This window comes from Brienomyrus brachyistius, chromosome 18 (genome assembly GCF_023856365.1).
Source record: "Brienomyrus brachyistius isolate T26 chromosome 18, BBRACH_0.4, whole genome shotgun sequence".
NCBI lineage: Eukaryota > Metazoa > Chordata > Actinopteri > Osteoglossiformes > Mormyridae > Brienomyrus > Brienomyrus brachyistius.
The window spans coordinates 18,912,956-18,939,962 of NC_064550.1; the positions used below are offsets into that span (position 1 = coordinate 18,912,956).

At 42.3% G+C, this 27,007-nt stretch overlaps 1 protein-coding gene and 1 long non-coding RNA gene across 4 annotated transcripts in view; one reads left to right on the plus strand and one right to left on the minus strand.

The window, feature by feature from the left end:
* The window catches only part of LOC125712490 (carotenoid-cleaving dioxygenase, mitochondrial-like), a 30,787-nt gene extending 12,975 nt beyond the window's left edge, over positions 1-17,812 (minus strand). Inside the window, exons 1-2 of one of the 3 annotated variants that reach the window (XM_048982609.1) lie at positions 17,721-17,812; positions 14,226-14,264 (exon numbers count right to left, since the gene is read on the minus strand). In XM_048982609.1, coding sequence (XP_048838566.1) covers positions 14,226-14,264; positions 17,721-17,766 — 85 coding nt within the window. In that variant the 5' untranslated portion in view covers positions 17,767-17,812. Of the gene's footprint in view, positions 1-9,564; positions 9,686-14,225; positions 14,265-17,720 lie in introns of those variants that run through there. The other 2 variants (XM_048982610.1, XM_048982611.1) reach the window with 2 other exon arrangements.
* The window catches only part of LOC125712492 (uncharacterized), a 29,421-nt gene continuing 18,148 nt past the window's right edge, over positions 15,735-27,007 (plus strand). The window contains exon 1 of the long non-coding RNA XR_007383326.1: positions 15,735-15,865. This is a non-coding gene — a long non-coding RNA (uncharacterized LOC125712492). The remainder of the gene's footprint in view (positions 15,866-27,007) is intronic.

A 27,007-nucleotide genomic window follows, 5' to 3' on the forward strand; every position in this document is an offset into this window, starting at 1 on the left:
AGCTCCTTCCAGTCACATTCGCAGCAACTTAAACCATTGTGTCAAACACAGGGTTGCCAAGTTGGGCAGCTGGCTGGCATGAGATTTTTAAAGCGAAACAAACCCACACACATTTACATGTATGTAACAGTTGTATTCCCTTGTAAATAGTCCGTAGCATTTTGCAAACTACCCCAATGCTTTTGATGTAGCTAATATAGAATGATATAGAGTTGCCGTTATATTTCTTGCATGAGAGTCTGAAAGCATGAGTGACGCCGGATGTGTTGCAGCTGGCAACCCTGCAAAGATCACTTCCAAGAGGGATAAAAGCACAACAACAATGTTGTCATATGAGTCCAGTGAACACACACTAAGTTTAATTATTTAGCTTGTAATGAAGACATTGAGTTTTTAAGACTGAATTCATAGTGAACAATCACATATACGTGCAACAACTATTGCAAGGAGTTTTTTTAGTTTACAAAAAAAGGAATTAATATACAGAAATCTGGCCAGCAAAATCGATACACACCAACAAAGACGGTGGGGGTGGGACGGAATTCCCACGTTGGTGTCCGGCGCGTAGCAGCACTACACACATTGGAGCTGGCTGGCGGAATGTCGTCCCACTCGTTGACTTCTGTGTAAAGCCATTTGATATTGGTGGGAGCCGGACACAATACTGCACTGATCCAGAGCCAGAGTCGCTCACTGGGTGAAGCCACTTGGATATACAGTCCAAAGCTCTACAGTGGTGCTGGAGGCAACTGATCTTAGAGAAGTAGACGTTCGTGACTCGGGCAACAGAGCATGCCAGTGACACAGTGCCGGAAAAAACTGAGGCATCGTGTCGTTCAAAACAATCTGTACATTGTAGACGGGCCTTTCACCGTCCTCATAATCAGGAACACCTCTGCAGTGATGATGCTGTTTAATCAACATGTTGATATGCCACATCACTGCAGAAGATGGATTATCAATAATTTTTTTTTCCCCAAATAATTAACTTCCATTTTTATTAACATTTCAGACACACCATTTCTGCGTCTGCCAAAAAAAAAAAAAATGCTGATGATTTTTTTTTGGAAACTGTTGCACAATAAGAGCAAATTCAAATCCAAAAGAGTCTCATTTGTATTTTCGTTCAGTGACCATTATTTACCAGTGGGCATCTTCTAACAACTTATTTGGGTCAGTTATAGGGAGGGGTCTGGTGCACCTTCAAGGGAGCATAAGGCTGGGCGGGCTCTAAAAAATGTAATTATGACTCAGCGTCCAATCACACTTGGTTACAGATAGAGGAACTTGAAGGTCACTTTGGGTGTAGGGTGTTTGCGTTTGCAAGACAACTGCAAGATCTGACTCAGAAACACTTCAATCGCCAGGCATGTCAAGCATGTTAAAAATAGATTGAACAATGTCAGGTGCACCATTAATCCAGGTAGTCAGTGGTATTTAGGAGGACAGAGACCACACCAGCTTGTGTTAAGGTGGTGTGTCATTTTCTGCTGGAAAAAAATATATAACTATGCACCATAATTTGTAGTAAAGCTGCTGGTCAGCACCACAGAGAACTCGGCAAACTGAAAACGTAAGTGAAATGTAAAGAGTTCGAACAATTTAACTCACTAACACATGCATGACAACCATGTTATTATGTCATAATTAGAGATGCCAGGATTTTATTGGTCAACTATCGGAATCAGCTGATACAACAACAATTGGCCGATGGGTAAAAATGAGCCGATATTTCCGGCCCATAATTCCATTGAAGCTGGCGACTCGTCTTACTTTGCACATCAATGTACTAAAAATAACTAGAATAATGTCTGCTGAGTCTCATTATTTTAACATCGTTAAATTTTGTCCGACACTAGTACCCTGGGACTGTTCTTATATGAAAGAGTTGTTGTTTTCTTACGAAAAAATTAATGCTATTTCATATTTTTGGAATGTAATTAGTTATTATTCTATTTATTTTTGTGTGGAGTGTCCCTTTAAACTTACTTAAGCAGAACCTCCCAAACAATCGGTATTGAAGTCAATTTTTGAAATAATCGGCTGTCGGTATTGGCCAGAGACTTCCTTACCGGTGCTTCACTACTCATAAGACAACAAGCACTGGATCGGCCACACATCACACATATAGTACATGCATATATACATGTTATACCCACCCACCCACACACACCAGGGACGGATTATGGGTTGTGTGGGCCCCTGGGCAAAACGTTCGCGAGGGGCCCCCTCCCGCCCCCCACCACCACCAGCACCACCACCACAACCACCACAATTCACGGGCCCTTGGCAGCCAAACGCCCTTCCTATAGGGTCAGGGGCCCTTGTAGGCAGAGGATCAAAGAATGTAGGCCCTCTAAAATAGACAAACGAAAATACATTGTTAATAAGCGTTGCAAATTGTTTTGGGCTAGGGGCCCCACGGGCCCCCTGCACCCCAAGGGCCCCTGGGCAGCGGCCCCGCTGGCCCGGTCCGAAATCCGTCCCTGACACACACATACACACACACACAAACACACAAAATAGGTATAAAAAATGTGTGCGTACAGTATAAATATATTTGCATGTATTAGGTCAACATGTAAGGTATAAGACATAGAGTATGTTTCCCTACACACTATGTTTATATGTGTATTAAGGAACGAGTGTGATAAAAGGCACAAAGAAAGATGTAGAATTCTTAGAATTCTTAAACCGATGAAAATACAGACAGATTGCACAATATTCGTAGATGGGGAGGAGCCACCCTGGTATTTGGTTAGGTGTGTTATGATCGCCGATCAGCGAGCAGGCAGGATACGAGGTTTTATTGGGAGGAACACATGGCAGACAGTGACGAACATTAATGACAGACCTGGGGAAAGTGACTTGAACGTGGACTGAAAGACAAGCCAAAAATGACAGGAAACAGGTGATCAGAATCGGGGCAGCGCACGCGGTTAATGAGGTGGTGTGGCACACATGAGGATCGGACGAGCAGGTCATGGCAGGTGGCAGTTGCAGATTATTTTCATGGGTGGGGCAATGGTAAAATGAGGGGAACAATCGAAGAAGGAAGGGGAGGGCTGTCACCGGCTTTCAGCTATGCGTGTTTATTTACTGGCACCTGGGGTGGGGTTACACCCAGCAACTAACCTGGCTTCATCACGGTTACAGGGCACATCAAATGTTCAGAGGTTTCCTTAGGACCTCACACACTGGCAATTTGCCTGTATTCAGCCCAACAGATTACATGAAAAATATGGAAACTGACTTATTAATGCTCAGCTTGTCCATGCTGAGGCATTTTGCTAGCAAATATACGTCTAAATGTCACTGCCGTAATGATGGAATTGGCCTCCTGTTAATGGCCAGCCAAATTATACTGTTCGGCGTTACTCTGCAATAATCCGACATATTAGCTATAACGTTATTCTTACAATCTTTACCGAATTGCTGAAATACGCGTTGAATGGCAGTCAGCCAAATCTCACCTCTGAGCAATGGATTGTAGATCAATAATTGATAAAAAAAAAAATTAAAGATGTTAAAAAAACACCCCAAGAGAATTCATGAAACAGAAAACTCAGCCGGACGCAAAGGTCACGCCAAGGCTAGAGAGAGATCTCGGCCTCAACCTGTCCTTGAAATTTGATGCAAGAGGTTGCTTTCTTTCCTACCTTGCACTAGTAGGATGTCAGGGTTACATCTCTTGCTGAACTAGACCCTCTTCACATCTGAACATTCCAAAGAGGGTGTGCCTAGGTGCAGGTTTTTGAAGACGTGAGTTTATTTATCAGCAAGAATAACAATGGAAATAAGTGTCTTAAACTTTATTGTGGCATCCTTGTCAATACTTGACCCACAGGGACTGATTACACCATTGCACCTTATTTTGCATGCAAAGACCAGAGATGTGCAACACAGAGCAAATGTGTGGTGCATGAATAAGGAGAGAATATAAAGCATATGTGTCAATTAAGCATGAGTCTTACATGCTTAACAGTCTACTTGCCTGAGGGTAGAAGTTTCTGAGCTGAAGCGCTTTCCGTATCTCTGCCCTTTTGATGTGAATGCTTCATTTTGAGAATCAATTCAAACATTAAAATGTAGGTTTTTACTTGATAATTTAAATGTTTGTCTTTGTTGTAGTGAGCAGTGGGGCATACTCCGCAGAGACTTTTACATGGCCAGAGTTAGAGTCTAGACTTGGATTAACTAACCCAGTGTCAAATGGTAAAATGAAGGTTGTTTTCAACTCAGTAAGTTTGTGTCTGTGCTCGTTAGTATGAAAAGGGTGGGGTCGCCATTGCAAAAAGAGATAAACTAAGAAGGTAGGAGGTATGTTTTCAACAAACTTAATCGTCAGAAACCCATGTCAACCCCAATGGCAAATTTATTCTGCTGCTGGTAAAGGGACATCAAGGTAATCAAGGGGTAATCAGGGGTCATCAAGGGGCAATCAAGGGGTCATCAAGGGGACATCAAGGGGTCATCAAGGGGCCATCAAGGGGTCATCAAGGGGACATCAAGGGACTAGCACCATAAAAACATAAAATTTAATTTGTGTCGGATTGCAAAGAAATTCAGAGTATTGCCATTCCCAAATAGCTTTTAGTTAGTTTATACATAAGTTTTCGGTGAAGTCCGCTCAGAAAATGCTGCCCTAATCAATTAGCTATCTTGACCTTGCCACTAGACGGCAATGCTTCTGCCCTACTATGCGCTAACAACTCAGCTACGATTGAAATGTCGAACACCTTCATTAATACTTTTCATTTTGCTGCACCTTTAGCCAGCCAGTTACAAAATGTGGGAGTGCCATCCAGGCAGGTGAACACTTGCATTTTTCCAATGTGAGTGTGGTAAGTTGTCAGGTAGCCTACATCAATATATTTAGTTGGAAATTAGTCGAGTGTGTAACCCATAGGCACTTCCCCATTCACTGGTTCGCGATGCTGCTCTTCAAAGTGCTCTCTATGTGTGAACTAGCTACTATTGATGATTTCATCAAAAACATCAAGTTCTGTTAAACATGTACAACCGCAGTAAAAATATGCTATTCTATGAATAAGTTAATTCAGATTTTTTTTTTTTAGAATACATAGTACACCAATTTGTCACAATAGCCTGGAAATACCAAAATAATACTGCCTTACCTACTTCCATACTTATCTAGGTTTGGAAAACTCCAAAATCAAATTCTACAGTTTTCCTTACTGCGCAGAAACATTGTATGCTGGGTTTAAGCTGAAAGCCTGCATTTACAGTGTATCAGCCTAGATCCCATTTATAACTGAGCTACGCGAACCTGGGAATTCAGCCTCAAGAAACCTTGTTAAGCCAGTAAACCTGCATTGTTTTACACCCCTCAAGCCATGAAGTACTACCAGGCAGGGCCACCCGCCCACGAGGGGGCAGAAAGAGGAAGAATTTCAGGGGCATAGACATTACTGAGTACGAAAACGGAACGATTGATTTGTCAATTACTTTTGTCAGGGTTGGGCTGACACTGAATATCAGGATCTTTGTACTGGACCGAATTGGATCAAAAGGAAAATCAGTGTAATCACCGATCCCTACTGCCCTCTGCTGGACAGGGGGGGTTATTTTGCTGTACATGTGCGCCAAGCCCAGCCGTCTGCATCCACAAGAGTTTGCGCACGGACCATAACAATCCATCCATCCATTTTCCAAACCGCTTATCCTACTGGGTCGCGGGGAGTCCGGAGCCTATCCCGGAAGCTATGGGCACGAGGCGGAACATAACTACACACGGAAAAGTGAAGCATGGACTATAAGCTTCAGATTGGTAGGTAGTTTAAAATGTGTGTCCAACTACACTTACCTGTATGTTACATTTCACTGTCTGAACATAACATATTAAAGTGTCATCGTATGTATTTTGGGGTAGGATTAGCCTCGCGTCATTTGCTTCGGGTGATCTTTTAGCTCAGGGAAGTTTGTGAAACGTTTTATTACTTTTTAGGATTTGAACCCCATTCCTGCTCTAGTTTCCCCCACAAAAGAAAAGACATGTAAAATGATGGAATTAGGCAAGGTGCTGCCCGTAACACCTTGTCTTTGTAAAATAATTTTGCATGATGTCATCATTTGCGGTTTGTATCAGTGGCTTAATTGAGTTCATATGCCGAGAAGTGAAAACCTGACACCTTCTTGAAATCACTGGTCACCAGTTATGATACGAACATGTTAGTGTGGTTGTATTGAAGCTGTTCAGTTTTAAGTCAAAGGGGAATATTATGGCACCGCCTTTTACTCCACGTGGGCGGCGTTTTTTCATATAACTGCCCATGTCTACGAAGCTCAGTTCCAACTCACAACTCACCGGGTTTTCCCCGAAAGAGAAAACGAGACACGAGAAGAACTGGCGGTGGACGGCTTCTAATTGTCAAATAAATAAGTAAGTATTTTTGTATCTTATTTTTGCACGTTGCTTCCCAGAATCGCTGGAACGACAACTGATGATATTCACACACGTTGTCACTATTGGATGCAAAATTATAATATATATCAGCATGCAACACAAATGAATCACTTATCCATCTTTGTGTAGACGCTGCTGCACGGTTTTTGCGATCTCAATAGAGCAAATCGCCAATCCCGTGTTTGGTCGCGGTTTCACGTTCACTTGCGTTGAATGATGCATTTTGAATAGTATCTCGAATTGTTATTATAAATGATTAAACTCTTTACGACTTTACAAAGCTGAGAGTGGTGATGTTGAAAGAAGCACGCTACTATGATACTTAAGATAACAGTACTTAAGGTATGTTCCAGCCTAAGATGTTTTTATTAAAACTGCATGTTCTTATACATGCTCTTCACGTCAGAACAAAACTAATTTAGCGCCGATCATAGATTTAATGTAAATTAAAGATCCAATTAAAGGAAATCATACATACTCGCGCAAAGTACTGCAATCTACAACCTTCGCCGTAATATTTAATCTGCAATCTTTAGTGTTGACATTTTATGTGTCTCAAAATGATTTAATCATAATGTGATTTCTAGCAATTGATGGGTATGTCATCGTCTGTTTTCTTTGATTATACACAGGACCGGTCAACGTTTGAAAAGATGGACCACACCTTTCAGCTTGATAGGACCTTTGAATTAATGGATGGAACTTGTTTCCAGGGTAAGGCACACGGTGGTGTTCCGATGGTCTTCACACCCGTTATGAATTTGGAAAAATACGTAAAATGAAAAGGGTTGAAAAATACTGCCTCAGAGTATCATGAAATATTCCTATTAATAATCTTCCAGAAAGTGACGTTTTGTGGTATGTTGTGAGCTTAAGCCGCGAAGGTCATGTGACATATTTCCTCTTTAGTCCATAAAATGATTTTAAAACAGCAAAGTGGTCTGCATGTAATTCACTGTTTGTATGTCTAACGAGGTCAGCGCGACAGCGCTGTTTGAGCAAACAAATTTAGTTGTCTGACACAGACATTTGCTGGGAAAAAAACACAATTTAACATTAGAATATATACAAACGAGTAGTATTAAAGTACAATTAAATACAATAATTGGTGGTTAAAGGGGGTGTTCCTCAAAGCAAGGTTTCTCAGTTAGCTGAACTAGCTTAGGTTAAAGGTGATTGTCCAAGAGAAACACAAGGCTTTTATCTTAAATTAACCCAGCTTACTGAGAAATCCTGCTTCGGGGAACATCCCCAAATTCTCCAAAAAGTTACCGATGTCTTGTTGGACGGCTACAAAAACATTAAGCTTTTTCCTTTGTCCCACACTGCTATATGTGCCATTGTGGGCTGTGATTTCCTTCCAAAACAAACAGAGAATTCCTGTTAGACCACTCTGAGCAGAATCAGGCTGGCAAAGATAAGTAGCCCCTGTTGACACTTTGGCACAAAATATAATCACAATCCTTTTGAGAAGGATTTTTTTCCCCTTAAGGAACACAGAAGTTCTCTCCCACTCATCGCAATTTTTCTCCTCCCTGACCTGCAGAAATGTACGAATGCGACGGTTTCACCTATTCAGAGAACACCCTGAAGCTCATTCAGAATACCAAGCACCAGTACATGTGTCTGGATGGAACGCACCTGGTCTATCAAGCCAGAACAAGGAGCAGAACCAGAGATGGTAAGGAGATTGTACATGAAATTTAAGCTCTGACTGCTGGTAATGTAGCTACACCCCTCCAAGGAACTGATGTTGCATATTTCTCACTGACTATAGACTAGAATAAACGCTTTTGATTTTAGGGGAATACTGCTGCAAAAGCATCTTTCACTGCAAAAATCACTCTTTATAATTCTCTGATGTGGTGATTTTCTGCCATGTTAATTTATCTTCTCTGATACTTAATTGTGTTAACGATCCGAATGTATCCAATGGTTTCCAATGTTACAGATTTAGCAAAAAAAAAAAAAAAACAAATATTAATTTTGCTTTCATGCAGTCTTAAGTGTAATAGCTATGTACAGGTGCTCCTTAACTTACGATGAGGTTACGTTCTGATGAAGTGGAAAATATGAATATGATATGATAAGTAAATACCTAGTGTCTTTGAATAAGTAAATAATTAGTGTGACTGATCAAATATCAGTAATTGAAAAGTAAATAAATTATTATTTAAGGAAACTTTATTTGGCTAAATACAGAAAAAAACACAGTAAAATACATTGGCAAACACTGTATTAGATGTTTACACTCGTGATCGTAACAGAGAGTTACGTGGATGCTGCCATCACCCGGCATCAGGAGAAAGCATCGCACAGCGTATCGCTGGACAGGGAACCAATCGGAATTCAAAGCTGAGTACTGGATGTGCATCGCTATCGCACAATCGTAAAGTCGAAATATTGTAAGTCGAACCACCGCAAAGCGAGGAGCGTCTGCATAGCAGCCTAACAATACTGCTCCAGGCCGGCACAGCCATACGGTTCCTACGCACTCTCCATTTTAACATTCCATACATTCGGGTAAAAGTTGCCGTCCCTGGGGGAGACGGAGGTTGGCATCGGCAGTTTGCCCATCTCGCCCTTGCCAGGATCTGCCACTAAACGGCAGGGCTTCTGCCCCCCATGTGGCTGACTACTCTCCCACGTCTGAAATGTCGAACAGCCTCATATATACCATCCGTGTACATCTGAGGTCCTTCTCCAGCCAGTTACAACACTTGGGATTGGCAGGCCGAGCAGGGGACAACTTGTACTTCCCTATTGTAAGTTTGTTACATCATGCAGCCTGCATCAAAATTTCTTGTTCTTACTATGTATTGGAACCCTATAGTGACTAAGTTGGTAGAAAAAACAACTTGCACTTCCAGGACTGAGTCCTATCTACATTGAGTGTGACCAAGGGGCAGCGTCTGGCTCAGTGAGCTAAGCCCGTGTTCCTGTGATCACAAGGTCACTGGTTCAAACCCAGCCTCAGCACATCTGCCAGACCCTTAACCGTGTACATCTGCTATGGGTGTTAAATGTGCTTTTCCACACCTACCCTGGGGTCAAATTGACCCCAAAGGCACATGTCGGGTGACGTCTCACAGTAATATAATCATCGTGGTGGAGTGTAAGAGATAAATGAAACTGACCTGGCTGTTTCTTTTTTTTTTTTTTTTTTAAGCAGACTGCAGATTCATCCTTCACACATATAAGGGCAGCACCTCAGATAACGGGCGACCAGTCATGCTACAGATCCGGCTTGAAGAAAGAAGCTTCACTGTGTGCTGTGGACAGCAGGAAAAGAGCGTGTATGTTAGACAGGTAAGCTGTTCAGCAGATGTTCAGAATGGTTTTTTAAGCAGGTTACAACTGTAATATAGGTTGACAGCTATTGATATACAAGGGTATTTAAAGTCAGAGCTATAGCAAACGGTACATTGAGGAAGGACCAGAGATCATTATCAGAATTCTATGCATAATAGCACCAAATATCAAAGTGTAACGTTCCCCAAGTCAACAACTGACGAGTCAGCCTTGGTGGGAAAGGCTAGGCGGTGAAAAAAGGGAAGTTTCAGTCACCCATAAAGGGGTAAGGGACTGCACTCAGAAATAGGACTTCTCCAGAAGTAGGACTTCTCCAGAAATAGGATGATTATTAAAACATTTTCGCGGAGCAGACTAAACATTTTAATGTTCCACAGTTTGAATCCCTCTGTCCTTAGTAGATTCACATGCTGCTGTCCCGACCTTTCAATCTTTCAAGCCCAAATGCCACAAAAAACCAGTTGTGAGAAAGTGCAGCCAACAGGTTGTATAGCAGAGGTGGAGATTTCCGGTCCAGAGTACAAATCCAGACCAAGATTTTATTTCAACCCACCTGTTGAGTACTCTGTGACTGTGATTATACTCTACTGTCTTTGTCAGCTGCTACATAACAAATCGTGTTCCTTCTTTCTTTCTTACACACGTAATAAGGACTATCCTGTCCCATACACCTTTGAGGACCGCAGCCATGATGCCCTGTTCTTCCTGAAGGAGATTAAAGGCCGGCCTGACTTGAAATGTCTGGAATCTGGCAGGTGGCCAATGTGCTACATGAGCTTCAAGGATTCATCCTTCAGTGGGTGGCCCACTGTTGCGTTAATTGACATGGATAATGGCGTGAATGAGAAAACCAACTTGATGTTCATCAGTATTTAAATTCTTTGGGGTCCGAAATAAGTTACGTTCATTAGAGGTAGAAGATCAGGCCTTGAAACAAATATTAACAGCCACATTAACAAGCTCTTCATTTTTATTGAAAATGTCAATCAGTGGAGTGGGAGATATTTTGGCCTTTGCTTCGCTCCTAGCTTGGAGAATTTTGTCAAACTGGAAATTAGTAGATCTGCCTAACGCCTCCCACTGGATCAAGGGCCTTTTACTTCTCAAACTGGAAAACGTTAAATCTACCATGAGAGGAACCATACATGTATTTTATATGCGGGACCTGCTACACCTTCCTTTCAGGAATTCAGTTATTTCGCATCCAGATTAAGCTCTTGACTTGGTCTACTTTTTAAATATGCTGTATGTTTTTTGTATTCTACAAAACCATAATTCTGCATTATCTTATTATTTCCTCCTTTCCCCCTTTTTTTATTTCTTTTTTCTTCTTTTATGGATTTGGGGGATATTCTGGGGAAATAAAGAATATTTATACTAAAATACTAAAAGGGTACTAAAAGAATGTTTATTCTGTTAGTCTTTTTCTGGTTGTTTTTGTGTGTTGATTGTTTTCCTGTTTTTTTAAATAAAAATATTGAGAGAATATTGGGTAAAAACATATATGTATTTATATAATGCTTTTATACATTTTTTTTATTGTGAAATATCTATGATTCACACAATGTATAGTTAAATAAATATCTATCCATGCATTTGCAGTACTGGCTGTTTGAACTCCCTATCCAACAGTCCACATTTTTGCTCCCTCCGAGCTCCCTATCCGATAGTCCACATTTTTGCTCCCTCCGAGCTCCCTAACTGACAGTCCACATTTTTGCTCCCTCCGAGCTCCCTATCCGATAGTCCACATTTTTGCTCCCTCCGAGCTCCCTAACTGACAGTCCACATTTTTAACTGTCTGTGGCTCCCCGAGGACCAGATTGGAAAACATTGCTCTAAGGAATTAGTAAAATACATCTACCTGCTCATTCCACCCATTATTCACCCACTTATGCAGTACAGGGCTACCATGAACCTGGAGAAGGTCCCAGAATGCACAGGGCCCAAGGCTGGGAAGCATCGCGGATGGAACCTCGTCCATCACAGGGTATACTCACACACAAAAATATACAGTATGAGGTGCTAACTTGCATGGCTTTATGTTTTTGTATATAATGTGGGCACTAAATCAACCCTCTCGACTGGGGGGTACAGTCTCTCCAAGTCTGGATACTCACAAAACCAATATTATGATCTGTGTGGCGGGGGTTTTCCCGGAGGCCAGGATGTGTCCCCAAAGATGTTTTAGAAAACCAATCAACACCTCAGAAGAGGAAGTTGGGGAAGGGCTGACCAACTCTGGGGATATTGTTCACAAGGGCGCAGATGGTGGGGGGAGATTGCCCTTTCTAAAACATCTATACTTGCTGCATTTGTGCCTTCCTGCATTCTATTTGCATTTTGCCTTTGAGGGTTTTGGGTCCTGAACAAGTTGAGAAGTGTGCTGCCTTAAATTGTGACAGATGCAGTTCTGGTCACACGGACCAAAGCGGCATGCAGTACAGAACACCTGGAAAAAACAAAGATCTATCACAGCGTCAAGTAGACGTCAATTCTATATAGGCATAAACCCTACCAAGCCTATACTGGATGCAGGTGTCAACTTAATTCAACTTAATCTGTGATAGGCTAATTTATGTTACTGCAACACAGAAAATGACTTCATCCAAGTTTGACTTAATGTTAAATTATGTCTTTTAGAATAAAGCTATACATCTATGAATGTGTCCTCACGTAATATGTAACTTTATAGTATACTGGGCCTCAGTAAATTTAAATTTTAGAGAAATCTGTTGCTTATGCTATTGTCCAATAGACTATGTCTGGGTTACTGGCAATTCCATAGCAGATAACACTGCAATATTGTATGTATGTCAGCCAGTGTCAATCAAAATGCTTTGTATATTAAATAATTTCAAATGACTCATCGAGTATGACTGGACGAGCTTAAGGGCTGAGCCCTTTTGCTCACTGTTTGGTCCACCCTACTTCTCTCCTGAGAAAATCTCTCCTGCACCCCTGTTGTTCGGTAATAGAAAGAACACAATGAGCAACTGTTCAACAGGAAACATTTGGTGGATCAGAGTCCTTGCCTTATGATTCAGCAGGAACAATGTTGATTCCAGCCTGGCTGTGGAACAACGGACCAACTCTTCTTCCTCGTACATCTGTGTCAGGACTCATGGGGACTTGGCAAATGCATGGGCAATGGGGGCTGTCACTGCGTGCTGTTTAGCCTCCGCATTAATGTGGAAAGAAATCTGTCTACATATTTGACACAAAATCCAAATCCTTTACAGTAGTCATTGGCCTCCTGCAAGACTCTCCATTTTGATGGACAGGTTATCAAGGTGCAAGTGTGACTGGAAGGGGTGAGGGATAGAGGTGACGTTCCTGCTATTTGGAAATAGTGTTACGCATCTGGCTTCATCCGGGCAAGATCTTCAGCACATGAGTGGTCTGATACCAAGTGTGTAACGAAGGAATAGGACTGCTGACGAGAAGCCATGGTCCTCTCTCCAGCTCAGAAAAGAGTGATTGCTCCTGCTCAGGAAGGAGAGTCTACCCTTCATGAAGGAGATTCAGTACCTCAGGATCTTGGTCAATTAGAGACAACATGAGGTTGGCAGGTGTATTAGGTCAGTGGATGCAGTTTTGAGGTCAATGAACAGGTCACTGCAACAGAAGATGGTTGAACAACATTTCTGGTTTTCGAGTCAATCTATAAACCTATCCGAAGCCATGGTGAGCGACCAAAAAAGTCAAGGTTCTCAGTAAAAGAAGCCAAAAGTAATGTGTCACCGTAGGTTGCCAGGTTCATTCTCCACAACAAGCTGAGTGGCTGGTGATCTGGAGGGACCTGAAAATAGAGTTGCTGCTTCGTTGAATCAAAAGGAGCCAGACGAGATGTTCTGAGCACTTTACGAGAATGTCACGTAGTTGGTGTTCTGTTCTGGGTGTGTCCCAATGAGTGAAGGCCTGAGGGTTGACCACGGACATGCCAAAGGGACTATATCACTGAACAGGCTTAGAAACATCTAGTGATGACACACAATGGGCTACAGCTTGTGGCCTCCATACAGGAAGGGTGGTTTGAGCTGTTTGGCATACTGCCTCTACATTATGACCTTCACCAGGGAAACGAATAAAGTGTATTTGCATCAGCATTCTTGACAATAACACTTACTTGTTGGCTTGTCTCTGTACGCCTGGGGGTTATTCCACAAAGCAGAGTTTTTCAATTACCTGGTTTAAGTTAAGCTAGAAGTCATGATACTCCAGTAGGAATGGGCCCTTACCTAAACTCTTACTGGACAATTATGACTTCTAGCTTAAGTTAACCCAACAAACTGAGAAATCCTGCTTCACTACCTTTTTTTTTGTCAGGGTTGTTGAGCTCACATAAATATGAACTTCTGCAGAGTGGTGAAAACTGGAACATGTCTACAGGATTCTGTGATGACAGCGCTACACGATATTCATCAAGACTGAAGCATACAGCTGGCACCCCTCCAAAAAGAAATGCACTTAAGGATTTACTCACCGGTTAAGCGGAGAAAGGCAACTCTTTGCATTATAACAGCTGAAGGGGAGAGAGAAACGTATCAGACGACAAAGATGCTCATTACAATTTGCTCCCTGTGTGTCAGGAAGTGGGTTTGTGGTTTGTAACATTTTCCCAGAATTGTTTCCCAGAATTGTTTAGAAAGTCCAGTGCACATATTTTTGTTCTATCTATGTTTCTTCAGAATTACACTAGTAAATAAGTTGAATTTCTGCAAAAAAGAAAGGTGAAAAGGTCTGACTGTTGCAATTTAAGCTGATTCTTCCCAAGCTGAATATATGACTTTTTAAAAGTTGGTATACAGTTTTTGTTTTACAGTACTGACTGTGTCATGTTTAGTCTCTTAGGTCTTCGAAATGCCCTCCATCAGTGTTGACACATCCCTGTAGCCTGTGCCTGGCACTGACACGCTTTAGCACACAAATCCTAGTTAGCATCAATGTCCAAAAATTGCATGAATTCCTTCAGTTAATCCAGTGGTTCTCAAACTCGGCCCTCGGGACCCACTGCCCTGCTTGTTTTCCTGCTATCCCTGCCCTACACACTGCTGATTACCTGGATCAGGTGTGTTCAGTCAATAAGAAGCTGAAAGACAGCTGGGACTGTGTGGGACAGGGATAGCATGAAAACAAGCAGGGCCCCGAGGACTGAGTTTGAGAACCACTGAGATAATCCACTGTGAGGGGCTTCCTCTCAAAAACCTTCGCCTTCATTATGCACCAAAAAAAGTCCACGGGTGTGAGGACGGGCGAACGTGGCGGTCAGTCAATGCTGTCATGTCGCCCAATCCAGCGTAAGGTAGCTAAAGTGTGTCACAGTCTCAGGCACAGGCTCCAGGATTGTATCAACGTCAACGGAGGACATTTACACCACTTAAGAGACTAAATGTGACCCAATCAGGACTGTAAAATAAAAACTGTATACCTACCTTTAAAAATGACTTTGTAAAATAAAAACTTTACTTTGTAAAACGGAACCTCCAAATAAATCGGTAAGAAAACAATTTTCAATTGACACACTTGTTCAGCCGTTTCAGAACAAAAGCTTATTGTTTATTCAGCAGTTGTTGCTATAAATATTCTTACGGCCTTATCTTAGAATAGAGTATTTTCTATTAATTGAAAGACAACTGGCAAGGATACTGTGTTTGCAAGTCTGGGTGAGATTCAGAAGAGGAAAAAAAAATCACAGGAAGGTGAAGTAATCAGAAAAGCATTTTGATCCATGTTGATAGCAGATCTGCAAGCCGCAAGCCGAGCAAGGAGACATTGGTTGAGGAAAAATAGCCGGGTGGTACTTCACAATAAGGCTCCCATACAAGCGTTTATGAATGTCTTATAATCTGGTTATTAATTAGGTTGTAACACTTTGTAAATTATTAATACGGAATATTAAACAAGTTGTAATACTTTTCGTTTTTATTAATGAGTTACTATCACTTACAAGTGGAAAATGGGAGTCTTGTTGTAAAGTCGTACCTAAATTTCTGTAATGAAAGAGGTCTGAGATCTTAACACAGAGAGAGCAGATTTAATGAATCATAAACCAAGACACAGGAAGATCCAACAAATTATACATAAGAATACAAACACCGAACAACCACATCCATCAAAAGCAAGGTGAGTCCTTACATCAGCTAATTAAGTGTTATATGACTTTTAAATGATTCAGACAAGACTGGACACTGTCTGTTTGGGGATTAACTTCCAATAGTTGTTCACTGGAGGCAGGGTGTGATTTACTTTTTGAATACCTTTTGTACGTCAGGCTAAGTTACTTCTTGTGGGTCTGAGCTATAAGATCCACACTCGAAGCTAAAGTCCGGAGAGGTTCAATAAAAATATGTGTGTGTGTGTGTGTGAGTGGGTATACCAGTGTCCCCATAACGTGATAAATATCTGTATTTTTTCCCTTATGGGGACCGATTTCCTGGTCCTCATAAGGGAAAACTCTATTTTATAAAAATCAGTGACTGCTATGAAAAAACTAAAAATGCAAAAACTCTTGTATTTTGCTTGGTTACTTACGGTTAGGGCAGGGTGGGGGTTAAGGTTGTCATAGTTAGCGTTAGCATTTTTCCCATAGAAGTGAATGAGCGGGCCCCGTAAGGATAGGTATACCCTACATGTACGCGTGTGTGTGTGTGTGTGTGTCTATATATATATATATATGCATGCAGTATGTATTATCTTGAGTCAAAGGATAGACGTTGAGTGCTGTGGCAGATGACCTGGCCTCCACAATCCCCCAACCTAAACCCTATAGAGGTGGTTTGGGATGCGTCGGATTGAAGAGTAAGAGCAAGGCAGCCAACTTGTACCCATAACTTGGGGAAACTCCTTCAGGACTGGTGGAGGAACTTTCCAGGTGGCTACATCTGCAGCGTCATTAGCAGAACATTTAGTTCGGGGTGGCCATTAGGGGGGCTGGTTACACCAGGTGGCCAAAGTAAAGGAGCCCCGCACCTCAATATCGCAGTATAATTATTCAGGTTACTTTCTCGTGGACCATCCTTATGTTTCCACCAAAATACATATTTTGTCGTTATTATTCTGATGTGGGGTGACCATAGCCAGCCCTTAGACCTTCCCGTGCACATCTGGAAGCTGGATGGAAGAACATCAATATGCGATGCCATCATTGATACAAAAGGGGGGGTGGGGGCTATTTTGGAGAGTTTAAAATTTGAGACATAAAAAAAAAATAAGAGTTTCACATTTCAGAATTTTTTTAACACTCTCGATCATTGCAACATTCGAACATTTTATATGTATAATTAGCCTACTTCATTGCTTCAAAGGCTTTTACCATAAGGTGAATAAGAGCTAAAATAGACATAAATGCATTAAAATAGACATAAATGCATTAAAAGCAGGTGCTTCCCGACTTTTGACTAGTACTTTATATATAAACTAAGGGCACGGTAATGTTTTACCCTATGTTTAATAATTACAGCGATAGTTAACCGTATCATATTCATTAATGTAATATAGGCAATAGTTAATATACAGTACAGTAAGGTCCCAGAATTTAGTATCACTTTTAAACGATTAAAAATGCAAGGCATGGCCTCCAAACTAGACCATGAACATACTACACAGTGCAAAGGTTGCTGCTCGACCAAAGGTTGTAAACTATTAAAACAACACCGTGCAACTTACGTTTGGTAAGACTGTGAAAACGTTTCACAATGCCGTTATGACAATCGGACAGCCACATCGTGGGGGACAGGGATCTCAAAACCTGTCAGACTGTTTAAATGTGACCGTATATAAATACAAGTTTCTACGCAAATTCACCAAAGATATGAATTGACGGCTCTGCAATCCGAAAGCCTTCACCATGTACCCGCTTCACCAGGATATGTACTCAGTTCACATTGACGTATATCATTACCATCCATATCAAAAGAGAGGAATGTAAGATGTTATGCAGGCATTTGCATTTAAGAAAGTTACACAATCAAGCACCTACGTCTGAAATTCCGGTAACAAACGAAGACGGAGACCAGTCCGGCCATGGCTAAGCACCGAAGGCAGTGAACAGATATGCCTCAGGCTATGGATAAGAAAGGAGTAACGTTAAAATTCATTACTGCCACCTGCTGTTTTGCAGCAGAAAAAAATTTAAATGGGGGAAAAAAAATGTACAACTGCTATCGTTTTAATCATATTTCTTTATTATAATTATTGTAAGCTTGGCACCGTGGATTATACGTTGAGACTGTGAGTTCACACTTGCAGCTCCGTGGGTTTTCTGTGCAGTTAACATATAATATGTTACTGCAGTTAACATTGGAACAGGAAGGGCAGAGGAACACACGTTACTGGGTAACCAGTGTGGCGTTTGTATAGCACAAACTGGAATCATGGCATGTTACTTTACTACTGTAAAACGTATTGTGAGAACTACTGTGAAATTGAAAATGATTTCATTCCAAAAAATACTACAACAGTATAACAGCATACATAGGCCTTCATCTGGAATAAATGCTTACATAAAATGTTTACATATATTTTCTTGTGGTTGCTGTTGCTGTTGTTGACATTGTTGTGATGATGGTGAGGCAGCACGGTGGTGTAGTGGTTGGCCATCCTCACATGTCTGGGACCAACATCCAAATCTTCACCAGGGTTCCATGTGTGTTGAGTTTGCACGTTCTCCCCATGTAATTAGGGGGTTTCCTCCAGGTATGCTGGTCCCCCTGTATTCCCTGCCTTCCGCCCGTAGTCCCCAAGATAAACTCCAGGCCCTCCACAACCCTGAATAGGACAAGGAGTTACAGAAAGTGGATGGATGGATGGATGGATGGATGGATGGATATTTCTTGTTATTATTTTACAAAGCTGATACATTTCTAATGATTCTAATCGCATCTATGCGAGGTCAGATATATTACGGAACTTGAAAAACATCGTTGGAAATATATCTGCGCATCACATCATTTCAGTCTTGTTGGGCAGAGGTGTTATCAGGTGCAGTTTCAGTACACATAATAAGCAATACAGGAAATTCTAGAATTTTATCGGAATTCCTCCTCAGTTATTTCTTTCACTTCTGAATGCTCCATTGGCATAAAATAAATCAGATACTATTTTCTGGACAGCAAGGTGTGAAGGCCAGTGCTTAACTGGTATCCGGCTCCCAAAAATTGTTTCTTACCGCTTGTACCACAGCACCCACAGCAAAAACACTACAGTAATTATATCTTCAATGGCTTCTAAAGATCCAGATGTGGCCTCCCTGCACCTGGTGCGTACATCAGTGGGAACATCAAGGAGGCCAAGTGTTACAAACCCCAAAGATCCACCGGACAGCAAAAAGACACGCAGCTAAGGCAAAAGTCTCTAAATTTCCCATATAGTATAATGACAAATGTATGTGAGGTCATATGTATTGGGAAACTGTAAAAACATCACAGAAAGATTACAAATAAGTTGTAATTGCTGCAAATCCCAAAACCGACTTCACATAGACGTTTCGTCAAGCAGACGCTGGCCAGACGCATGTGTGCCGTGTGGGTAGCCACATCAGAGTTGAGGCTTCTGTAATTTGTAAATTTGTTTTTTTTTTTGTCGACTTGGCTAATTTGTAAAATTTCACTTGCAGGAGGAGATTCTAAGCTGCCCCAACTGGTGCACAATGAGTTATAGCTTTATAAAATAGTTGCAGCAGACAATATATAGCATGCTATGCGGGAGTGCAGATGTATAAGTAATTATGTTAATCATACTAATCATATGTTAACCGTGTATTTGCAGTGATTCAATGACAGAACGCCAATGTGCTAATCATTAATCAATGGAACACCCAAACATTAATAGTGATTCAATGTCATATGATCAATATCTCAAATAGGGTCTAGAAGCCGAGACAGATTCTGGTAAATTGAGCAAGATGGGTGGATTTTACCTTGTTACCAAGGTGAACCAATAGAGCAGGAGAATAGTGTTTGTGATACATTTGAACTTGGTTTGTTGGTGTTTCGTGACCAATCAGGACTTAGAAGTCCTTATTGGGAATTGGGAGTTATGGTTTATCAGCTGGTTGCTCTGTGAGCTCCATGTGACTTGGTACCAAGTGCCAGAGTGTCACAGGAGCACTTTGCTGGGTGGCTGGAATAAAAGAGATTTCCTTTACTCACCAAACTGAGCGGTCCAGACTTTTAGTCTAAGTGTTATCAGAGAGGTTGATTTAAAATTTTTCTACCATACCCCGTGAGATGTTGCCCACAGGATTAGCTTACATTAGAAGCATTGAATATTAACATACTAGCTGATGCTGTAGCATGAAAAATGGTTATCTGGAAATAATGGGGAATTTATTTAATATATGTACGAGGTATATGTAAATCATAGTGGGGATTTATGTGGTATTTATACAATGTGATGCTGGACTGCATGGTTCTGTCATATGTACATTGTCACAGATACTAGATGGTGATTTAAATTAATAACCACAACATATATTACTGTAGCAGAAGCCTGCAATGTTTTGCTTTGTTAGCATAAAGCGATCACATTTGATCTGTCCCGGGAGTCATTTTTCTATGATGTCAATTCAAAACTTCAGTGAACTGCAAATTATGCATTTAAACAGAGCCAGAAAACGTATTTAGCCTGCTTTTATTTAAAAATGACAGTAAGGGTGTAAATTATGGATGTTACCACTTCGTTTACACCGACTGAAACCTCTATGTGTTTTGCACGTGGGAGAAAAAAACAGTAATTTCCACATGGCAAGACGGAACAAGAATCCTGTTTTCAGTGCTTGGTTGCCCATTAGCTCCCTGGTCTTACCAGAAAAGATGTTCTTTTGAAACTAGAAGACTACCAGAGACAGCTGACACCAGTTCACAGAAGGCTCGCACTCAGGGTAGATGCTAGCACAAATGCACGCAGACTAGGGGAAATTATATTACTAAACTTACATTCATGGGTGTAAATAATGGGGGGGGATGGGGGCTTATAATCTCCCCCCCCCCCAATACTCAACCTAAAGTCCCTTGCTAACATTAAATGCCCTTGCTAACATTACAAAATTGCATAGCAAATACACAAATACACACATTAAATTACAGATTAAATTACATATTACAATGCTTGACAGACCCTGACATTGTACCAAAAATGAATAAATGCAGTTTTAGTAGGTAGAATTGTGCTCTGTGTTATTAGCCCTGAAAAGGACCCTTGTACGGAATCTCACTATGCAAGCACAACCAACAGGCAAGAATGAATCTCGCTACTCGGACACCAAAACGGGGGAGAAATCACATCACACTCAGTAGGTCGTGCACACACGGTAAGCATTTACAAAGCGACAGGACACACAGGAGGATCGGACTGTCCTGGCAGCCTCCCACACCCAGTCCAACACAAGGTCCTGGAGGTGCGGCAGCGGAGACCGATGAGCCCTCCCTGGGTGCTGTGGGGGCGGCTACTAGCTGACGCAGGATTGCGGAACTGAGTTGAGTTGCTGGCAGTCGTAGAATCGCAGACAGATACTGGGCTGCTGGGAAAGCTGGCCTGTTAACAGGCACTGGGGTCCAGCCGCCCTTGTGCTAGTGTGAGACCAGCCTTGTCCCAGTGCATGACAGACCGAGACCCACGGCTGGTCCTGAAGCAGCAGACCATCTCAGACAGCTGAGTCTCTGTCCCCGCTAGCAGCCTGGCAGCCGAGGGGAGAGTCCCTTGGGCCGCCGGTGGTTATAAAACCAGACAACCACCCCAATGTCCAATGGAGCCACTTGGCAGCGCGTGTCATGCGCTCACTTCTGCTTTTATCCCTTGGGTCAGGTGGTTGTGGGTGAGGCAAGTTTCTCACATGCTGCACACTGTCCTGGAAGTTCATAGAATCACTTGGAGGTACTGGTCCCAGTTATGCTGATGCTGGCTGGTCAGGATCAACAGGTAGATGGTCTGGGTCTGGTTGAACCAGGATATCACTCTGGGTGTGCAGTGGGGTGGTAGGGGTCTTATGGTTGCCCAGCAACTGGCAAACTACTGCCATGACAGTGGACTCAAAGTCCTGCCCCTGGTCATTGCCCCTGCTGCGGTGGCACTCTGCTCCAGGACCACATACGCCATACTGTGGAAGGAGACTAATTGTTACCTGAGTAACAAATCTTTTAATTTCCTGGGTGCCACAGTCAGCAACATAACCGAGAAGAACCAGAGATCCTGCATAACCACTAGAATGCCAACAGCAGTCTCAGGCTTCAAAAAAGGACCCTGTCCACCCTCTGGAGTTCCATACATCTCTCCCAGTACAGGTGCACATTGCAGGGATTAGCCATTTCAGCAGGCTGCAGAGATTAGCCATTTCAGAAGGCTGCTGGGATTAGCCATTTCAGCAGGCTGCAGGTATTAGCCATTTCAGCAGGCTGCTGGGATTAACCATTTCAGCAGGCTGCAGGTATTAGCCATTTCAGCAGGCTGCAGGTATTAGCCATTTCAGCAGACTGCAGGTATTAGCCATTTCAGCAGGCTGCTGGGATTAGCCATTTCAGCAGGCTGCAGGTATTAGCCATTTCAGCAGGCTGCAGGTATTAGCCATTTCAGCAGGCTGTAGGTATTAGCCATTTCAGCAGGCTGCAGGAATTAGCCATTTCAGCAGGTTGCTGGGATTAACCATTTCAGCAGGCTGCTGGGATTAGCCATTTCAGCAGGCTGCAGGTATTAGCCATTTCAGCAGGCTGCTGAAATGACTCACGTCTGCGGGTGTGACTCACAAAGTACATTTCATCAGCAGCTTTAATCTGTGCAACGCAGGTGTCTGTTCAGACTTTTCTGGGGCACAAATGCTTATATCAGATATGATGTATAACATCTCGCATCCACCCATGAATCTTAGAGACAGTGTCACTCAGCGAAAGGCACAGTCACCTACAAAGACATGCTTGGCCTGTACAGAAGTGTGCTTGGGGGAATGGATGAAGGTCTGTGTCGTCTGAATGAGATTTACACCCATCCCCGTCATTCAGAGTGATCGATGGCTAGAAACTGATGTGTAGGAATCCGTGCCAATAGTCAAAATATCCCTGTTATTTGCAATAGCAGGTGGTGTGCCAGCGTTAGAAAGAGGCAGTAGAGAGATTCAGATAAGTATCATTTAATTAGTGTGAAGTGTCTTAACCACAATGAAGAGAAACTGAATCCCCTGGTTCTCAAGACTGCAGCGTTGAATGTCCGCTCAGTCAACAACAAATCTTTCATAGTAGGTCACCTGATTGAAAACGAAACTTGGTGTCATTTCCCACACTCAGACGTGGATTGAGAGCGATGCTGCTCCTGTATTGACTGAAGCATGTTCTCCCAATTTCAGTTTTTTTCAAAGGGAGCTGGTGTAGTTTGCTTGTTTCATAGTACTCTATGCACTAAGCGAGTTTCTTACAGGAACTTCTCTATGTCTGAAGACCTTGAAATGCATCTCAAGTGGGATAAATCTGTACTTGTGCTGCTTGTCTGTCATCCATCATCTATCGTCAAACTCGGCTTGGGGATAGAGTTTGGGACCTTCTCTCTCTGATATTTAACTGCTTTTGAATATGTTGTAATAACTGGTGATTATATATTAAGTATTAAACAGAGGACACATTCTGTTGTTGTGTGTTCACAATCACTTTCATTCATTCTGCTTATTACAGCATGTGTTAGACCCCAATCTTACACAAGGTAACACCCTGGATTTGGTGATGTTCCATCATCTGGACATCAAGGTTTCTGAAACAGCAGATATTTTGGTTTCTAGCCACTATTGTCGTCTTTGACATGCCAGTGTGTACCACAAGCCGGAATGATAAGAGGAAGGTTAGCAAAGGCTATGTTGTGCCTGATTGAGACATTTAATAACCTCGTTCTCTCTCTTCCTCCTATGAAACTCCCCCTCCTTTGAAATGCTTTTGTAGAGGTATTTAACTGCTGAATTGCAGAATGTATAAATACTATTGCCACACTGAAAACTAAGACTGTATCAGATAACGTAAGAGGCTGATGGGGAACACAAGTCCAGTTTCGATACTCAAGAGAGACTGCAGACACACAGAAAGGAAATAGAAACACGCAAAGCACAAAACTATTTTGAAAGCCTTCAACAGCTAACTGAAAAATGCCAGAAAGGCTATATTTTTAAAATCTGATAGAAAATAAGAAAGACCCCAAATTCCACATGGCAGGGCTGGTGCAGGCAAGAAAAAGTGTGACGATCCACTGAGTGGCTCCAAGACAGCAGAGAATTATTAAATAAACTGAACATGGGGAAAAGCACCAAAAGCAAGCAAAATGACTGCAAGGGGGTCAAAACAAACTGAGAAATAATACAGACTAAACTTAAGACCATTAACTAATCACAACAAAGAAAGTAATAGATAATGGAAATAGGGCTAGACAACACGCAAAGTAATCAACGGGCAGGAACGATACAGTAACCAAACATTACAAATACAAACATTAAGTACATACTGACAAGCTGGATAACAAGCAAGAGCAGGTGTGGAACATGAGACAATTAACCAACCAGCACAGCACAGGAAAACAGACAACAGGTGGAGGAACAGGTGGAGACAACAGGTGGAGGAACTTACCATAACAAGCAGAGGACTAGGGATCTCTAACAATCACTGAAACTAAGAGCACTAAGCAGATACTAGGAATTGTTGCACTATGGATAATGGAACCAAAATACAAACAGGACCGGAAGTGAACTAGACACATGCAGGGCAAAGCTAAGACCGGGACACCAAATTGGAACATAACAAATGTAAGGGGAAACTGAAAACCAATAAATACTAATAAACGGATGAGGTAGGCCTCAAGCCAGCGTCAAATCCAGGCCTGGAAGGTCTACAATTTGTAAGCCGCACACTCAACCCATAGCAGCTGTCCAGGGAAGCAAGAAAACAGACTAGGCTGGAAAGACCAGTGACACCTGCTGAGGAAAGGACACCAAGAGCCGTGTTAGAGGGGTACCAACCCTGACTACTATTAACAGATTGATTAACCCCTCCTCACACATATCATTCAAGTTTTCTATAGTTAAGAATCAATGGGCACGAGGCAGGGAACAACCCAGGATGGGGGGCCAGCCCATCGCAGGGCTCACTCACACACCATTCACTCACACAGGCAGACCTACGGGCAATTTAGCAACTCCAATTAGCCTCAGCATGTTTTTGGACTGTGGGGGGTGACCGGAGTACCTGGAGGAAACCCCACGACGACATGGGGAGAACATGCAAACTCCACATACATGTGACCCAGGCGGAGACTCGAACCCGGGTGCCAGAGGTGTAAGGCAACAGTGCTAACCACTGCAGCACCCAAATTATGCACAGTAAAACCTAAAATTTAAATACAGTAATAATATAGTACGCTGTACATTATAAAGCACTGTACAATACTGTACTGTCTCTCTCTCAAATGAAAGGGATTCTGACATTTTAGCCTAATTCTCAAGAGACAATAGAGCATGAGAAAATGTCATGTACCCAGGGATGATGACGCCATGAAAATAATTATTTTTACACCCATCAAAGGATGAAAGGAACAATGAAAAAAAAAACCTATACCCTATAATTAACCTATACTGTGGTCACAGTATAGCTAGTCCTAAATCATTTTCTGTTGGTTGCCCTTTTCAGTCACCTGCAGCCATATGTAGCCTGTTTACCAAGCTTTCAGTTGTGTAATGAGCCGATACTTTGTAAATGTAATGTGTCTGTCTATTAGTACTGTAGGGTGATTCTGGCTCACATAAACAAATATTCACAATGCAGGCTTTATGAAGGTTCTCTGTGAGTCATAAGGACGCCCACCAGAGAGCGGCTTAACCACATCATTAGCTGACATCACAGCCACTTCTTCAACCCACGGTTGCACTTGGAGAAATGGTGTGCAATATAATGAATGACTCAAGGTGGACATCCAGTTTCCTGATCTGAAGCTCAGTACTGCTCATGGACAGGACCTAACGTTGCGAAATCGTTCTTAGCGACCAGTGTGTATACAGCTCTGGAAAAAATTGAGACCACTGGCAGAGGGCTACACTGTGAGGCAGGCTGCTTCCAGGGACAAAGTTTCTAAGTACAGAAGAACAATGTGAAGAAAATGACACTGGCAATGACCAGAAACCAGCCAGGTAAAGATGGCTGTCAACTTAGTGCCTCATACATTGGAGAATGACCTCAAGTGACCTTCAAAAAGAATGGGAAGCATTAAGTGATGTGAAGTTCCCTGCTTGGACAATTCATCACAGGCTCCTAGAAGCAGGTCTGAAGACCCATAAGGTGAGGAAGAAGCTCATCATCAGTGAGAAGCAGGGAAGAACCAGGTTGCAGTTTGCAAAAACAAAATGTATATTTTACACATTTACATACCAATATAATGAGAAATGACTGAAAATTTTGCTGTGGTCACTTAACTTTTTCCAGAGCTGTGTATTTACAGTGATTCCCCCATTTCTGCCAGTGATACATTCCAAGACCTACCCCATATATAGCACAATTTCTCTGTACATGCATATGTTAATGTTAAATTGATAAATTATGCACATCCATCCATTTTCCAGACCGCTTATCCTACTGGGTCGCGGGTGGTCTGGAGCCTATCCTGGAAGCAATGGGCACGAGGCAGGGAACAACCCAGGATGGGGGGCCAGCCCATCGCAGGGCACACTCACACACCATGCACTCACACATGTACACCTATGGGCAATTTAGCAACTCCAATTAACCTCAGCATGTTTTTGGACTGTGGGGGGAAACTGGAGTAAACCCCACGACGACATGGGGAGAACATGCAAACTCCACATACATGTGACCCAGGCGGAGACTCAAACCCAGGTCCCAGAGGTGTAAGGCAACAGTGCTAACCACTGCACCACCATTACGCCCAAATTATGCACAGTAAAACCTAAAATTTAAATACAGTAATAATATAGTACGCTGTACATTATAAAGTACTGTACAATACTGTACTGTCTCTCTCTCAAATGAAAGGGATTCTGACATTTTAGCCTAATTCTCAAGAGACAATAGAGCATGTCACGTACCCAGGGATGATGACGCCATGAAAATAATGCTTTTTACACCCATCAAAGGATGAAAGGAACAATGAAAAAAAAAACATTTTTACACGAGACCACAACAGGCGGATGGGGAAGTCTGGGTATGGGAACGATGGGAGAGGAGTGACGTAGTGGGCATGTAGTGGGCATGTAGTGGGCATGTAGTGGGCATGTAGTGGGCATGGCTGGGCTGGTGG